A 5,411-nucleotide genomic window follows, 5' to 3' on the forward strand; every position below is an offset into this window, starting at 1 on the left:
GTCAATACTTCTTAAATTCACTTTGCACTTTAACAAATACATCTTCCAATAAGTTACCGAGCTTGCGAGTACTGGTCCCAGGGTAGCACAAAGACCTGAAAGGCACAGGGTCCTGACGGTAAGTGGCGTAGTTCTTGCGCAAGTCCCATACTTTGATCACGCTGAAATAGAAAAGCACAAGTGTCTTCAAAATTTCTTTTGCAATGCTGATAGGGCCTTCTAAGAGCACAGGAAGACAGGTTGCTCATTACTGAGGGGTGTGCAGTGCTAAGGAGTACAGCTGAGCAGAGCAGAGTGGAGACGTGCTGAAAGCAAAACAATTACTCTGTTGGGTATGGACGAGGAAGCAGCGTTGTCTTCTGTAACTAACACAGGAGCCTGCAAGTCAGCTTCCATCAACTAGTAAAACGAAATACAAGAATGCATTTACACTCCTGACATGTAGCTTAAAAAATTAAGTCCTTCAAGTTTTTTCTTGCTCTCCAGGAGCAAGCTTCTCTCATGACCCATAGGCAGGAGAGCTAATCTTATCTGCCTCAGAAAGGCTCTGACCACATAGAGCCTGCTAAAGAAAGGAGTCCTGAGAGGGTAATCTCCATGCTAATCAATGAGACAGTTTGCTTGAGCTCCAAGATGCCTCAACGGATCTGGCACCCCAAAGAATGCATCTTTTGTAACTCAAGGCAACATTTTCTCAAGCACGCCTACACGTACCCAGGCACCAACCACGCACTTGCATCCCAAAACAGCTCACTGTCTAACAATAGTTTGTTTATGTGAGGTCCCATAGGTCCATGAGAAGAGAGATGATAAGAACTGCTCTCATTCTGCCCCATAGCTAAGACACTAAAATGAGCATTTACCACATATGCACAATTTGTCCCAACGCTGCAATTTTCAGTATGGAAGAAAAGTGGCATTCAGCTTTGCCAGTGCAAGCTGCCAGTGTAGCTCTGCTGATTCTACCTAATAGTAACTCTAGCCTTGTGGGCCACTGAGTGATCTTAGAAGAAAAAAAATCTAATCTTTTTGTGCCACAAAGAAGAACACACAGAATAGACAGCAAAGCAGGCATTCTCCCTGCTTACCCATCAACAGCTCCTGCAGAGATAATAGTATGCTCATCCTGAAGCAGCACCACAGTTACACTCTGCTGGAAATCCTTAAAAAGAAAAGAGAAAAAAAGAACTTTATTTTCTTTCAAGGTCAGCAAGATCTTGCCACTTATTTCATGGCCAAGTGAATACCAATAAAATCTCTTCCTAGCCAGGCAGGAGAACCTGGAAATACCAGATGCCATTTAGGACACAACAATCCTTCCAACACTCCCACTAGGGAAACTGCCACTGAGCAGTAAGTGTTTGGGCATTAGTTTGAGATTATACCTTTCAGACCAGAGGTAAGAGGGCTGCCTTCATCACAAGGTTTAATAGATTAAATAAGACCAGGCCTTAGTCCAGTAAGGCACTGAATTGTGTGGTCAAATTGGTGGGGAAAAAAGAAAGAAAGAAAAAAAAAAAAAGCAACAACCTTCCCTATCTCACCCCTCAATAAAGGAATGCTGGCCACTCCTCTCCTCCCTGGAAAAAAAAGATGTATTTTCACATGGCATTTACACAAAGATGGCTTTGATAGTAGGTGAGTTGTTAGACAACTAAACGATGTCTAAAATTAGCCATAGCAAGTGACTGTGACACAAAAGCCTGCCTCTGCAAAGACAAATGGAAGCATTTACCACATTCAAGGCAAATATTTCTCATGATTATTATTTAGGAAGACTTCTATGAATAACATTGTCCTCAGAAGAGAGGCCTACATTTTGTTTGTTCCCCAGATACCTACCACCAAGGGGGCAAGTCCTCTTAGGTTCTGCCTCTTCTTCTTTGGTTTGGAAGGAGTCTGCTTGTCAACTACATTGTGTGCTCCACTGATTTGATTCACCTGCCTATAAAATCCATCTGAAAGAAATCAAAGACATCTCAGTTAATAGTTCCTATGCAATTTTGCTATGACTTTAATAAAACAGGCATCAGCTTGGAATAAGTTCTAAAATGTGTCTGAGACTAAGCTTTAAAATTATTAATGTATTCTAGAAAAAAAAAAAATTGTTAGTTACATACGAAACTGATGAGAAGAACACAGTAGAAAATGGGAGCATATATTGCAAAAAATTGCAGAGGTCAGTGTAGCATGAACATTGAAACTAAAACTGGTCTAGGCAGGCTGCCTTTGGAAAACATTATCCCTTGGTCTGGTCTTCAGCATGCATCCTGGGCTGGAGCATGCAACCCATCTCATCCCAAGCAGAAGGCGACTCACAGGAAGGTCTGTAGTGCTTTTCAGTCTATATTATATTTTTCTATTTAGCCTTTTGTCTGATATTTCTCACTTTATGAGACACACTGCTTTACTAGAGCAAAGCAAGTTTTCTACTTTTATTCCTATACCTTCCACTTCAGTCCTGTGGACCTTCCCTTTTCCCCTACTTGCCAGTTTGAAGAGCCAGGGAACCTGGGAAAGATGAAAGAGTGAGATGTGTTCTGGCAGCACCGGCCAGGAAATCACTGGGACAGAGCAAGGAACTGGGAAGATGCATAAGGGCATGACCTGACTAGGGAAGGAAAAGCTCTAGGAAATAAAAAGAGAAGAGCAGAATGAGCTCATTTAGTAGGTGTTCCCACAATATATTCAGTTGTTCCAGGCACTCACAAGGTCCTTTGCTCCTGCGCTTTCTGCCTTCTTTCCTACTCTGGCAGGAGCCTTCCCAGCTTTGCTTCATCCCTTCAGATGGCTCTGACCTCAGCGCTCTGACCCAGCCCATCTATCTCTGTGCACACACAGGGGTATATTTTGTACCCCCTTATTTCCTTACCAATACACGGGGTGTTATCAGGCCAGCACGTATATTATGCTGCAACTCTGAGACTGTTACAAAGAGGAAAAATGTATTCTACGTAGAAGAAATACCTATTCCATCCTTTTAGTGTACTAAAACAGTACACTGCTGTATCTGACAATCCTCCAATGCTCTTACTAAAGCATTGCCCATATTGTAATTGAAAGCGTTAGTAGAACAAGTACATCCGAGTACTATTTTTACACAAGATACTGAGCTTTTATGATACATATCTGAAAGTTCTATTACCTTTCTTGTTGCATCTGGTATCCCAAACCATGATGTTTCCATCTCTTCCTCCAGTACAGAAGACAGCTGAGAGAGAAAAAGAAAGCTATTAGCTTCCAAAAGTGTTAATTTAATTAACTGAATGCACTACAATGCCATCTATGTGCCTCTGGCTCTTCTGCCCCAACACTTGGATGCCAGTCCTAGAAACACAAAAAAAGGGCATTATTCTGCTATGCTTTTTGACTAGTTTCCTTACTCTTCCTAGTCTTCTTTTTTTTACTACCTCTGTAGAAAAACCTGCTTATGAGAAGAGTATTTACACAATTATGTATGGAAGTAGGTGTTGTATCTTAAACGTGTCCAAGATCAAACGTGCAGATGGTAGCATCAGGTCACTATGAAGTTCCAACAAGTTAGTTCTGCTTCACTGGCTGGGTTGTGGCTCAGTTCTTCACCTCCAAAAGTACCAGTGTGCCAGGGAGGAAGAAGAAGAAAAAAACAGAAAACAAGGAACATCAACATTTACCTTTCTCAAATCTAGAAAAAGCAACTGACTTGAGGCTACATTGGTGACCTTTGCATATGCCAAGAAGCTCTCCGGCTCTCACATCCCACACCTTGGCTGTCTGATCTCCTGAAGCAGTGACCTTCAGAGGAAAAAATAAAAAGCTTTAGTCGTTTTCTGCACACAGTTGCTAAAACATTAGAAATAAAATTAGATGGCAAAACATTGCTTACAATCCTGTGTTCCCCTGGTACCCAGGCAAGGTCAAATACAGCATTTGAGTGAGCCTGCCATTCTAGCAAGAAAACAAAAGCCAAGATTAGTTCAGTGCATTGCAGCATCAGACAATGAAATCGGAAAACTTGTCACCCACTTGCCTTAGGCAACACAGAACAATTCACCTACTACAGCTGTTGCAGGAGCAGCCTCACTGCTGCTTTGTAAAAAAGACTTATATGAAAGGATAAGACAACTTATATGAAAGGATTGAAGTACTGCCCACATTTATGCTTAGGGGACTTGTAAAAAGCTTTCTTTGATACCAGTAAATCACATACTTGTCACATCAAATGAAGATCACATTCCGTATAATATTTACCCTTAAAGATGAGTTTGCTGGTAGTTTGAGCTTCAGTATCATACAGTCTAACAAATCCTTCTTCATTTGCAACTGCCAGTACATGCTCCAAATTCGGGGCTGAAAAGAAATTGAAATGTATTTGTGCATTATTTATCTAGCTCATTCATAATCACGCCCCTGCACTTTGTGAAGGGCCACAGACACTTTAAATAGGGTATACAGCAAATAGATAGCTGTGAAATAAACAGCATTTACATAGCAATTTAATGTTAAAAATGCAGAAATATTGGCAAGCATTTTTTCCTAGATGTTCCATTCAGCAACTACTATATATGGGCAATCAAATGGCTCCGGGAGAAACTTCTGAGACAATGGGCTCTTTCACCAGCTGTGAAATTAGTTCTCTAATTGCAGTTTTCTGTATCTATATTACCTGTCCACTACAGCCTCCAGGACTGTCTATGGATCTGAGTTGGGAAAGCAGGATGCTGCCTTGAAGTGAGGTGTACACTCACACCAAACCCAGAGTGCTACAGATGAGAGAGTTTTGTCCTAAAGACACAGGAACTTCCACACTTTCTTCACTCATCATGTATTTATCACCGGGAAAGGCTACATGTCTAGTGACATACACGGACCTCTTTGATTTCTACATACTATTCTCCATCCTGTTCTATCTTTTATATAATTTGAACAAAGCCCAATTTTTCAACTATGTAGCCTAGTACTGTCACCAAGAGGACATACCTTGAAACAGGCAAAGCTGAAGCAAAGAGACTCTAAAATAAAGGCTTTGTAGTTGCTTGTTTAAGGGAATAGTTTCCCCCAGTATGTCTAGGAGCACCACCCCCCACTTCATATCACATCTAGGTGCAAGTACACTATTACCAGCTCACCTTGTAACAAGGGACACTGAAACCAAATCATGAGACATATTAAAAAAAAAAAGCCGAGAGCGGTGCCCACACCCTGGCCCCTAAAAGGGGCTTTCGGCCGGTGACTTTACCTGCAGAAAAGGCACAGCCGAAGGGCGGGACCGGCATTCCCGTTTCCCCGTAAGAAAGGTGGTCATCTTCCCGGCCGCACCGGTAGCTATCCAAGAGATGCTGCAGGGGAAGTTGCGAGGACGGACCTGCAAGGAGACAGACGGACCGTAACCGCACCGGGCATCATGGACTCGGACGCCAGGAGCCCCGAGG

General features: G+C 42.2%; 1 protein-coding gene across 1 annotated transcript; it reads right to left on the minus strand.

Moving 5' to 3' along the window:
- Nucleotides 1–57: 57 nt before the first annotated feature.
- Nucleotides 58–5,381, minus strand: LOC104522851 (denticleless protein homolog; the record flags this gene model as incomplete). The annotated part of the gene is made up of 8 exons (XM_010165252.2): nt 58–161; nt 1,089–1,162; nt 1,843–1,958; nt 3,146–3,211; nt 3,654–3,774; nt 3,866–3,927; nt 4,231–4,329; nt 5,219–5,381. Coding segments are annotated over 8 exons (805 nt in total), but the record flags the coding sequence as incomplete, so codon positions are not given.
- Nucleotides 5,382–5,411: the final 30 nt, after the last annotated feature.

Source organism: Antrostomus carolinensis, unplaced genomic scaffold (genome assembly GCF_000700745.2).
Source record: "Antrostomus carolinensis isolate BGI_N321 unplaced genomic scaffold, ASM70074v2 Scaffold53723, whole genome shotgun sequence".
NCBI lineage: Eukaryota > Metazoa > Chordata > Aves > Caprimulgiformes > Caprimulgidae > Antrostomus > Antrostomus carolinensis.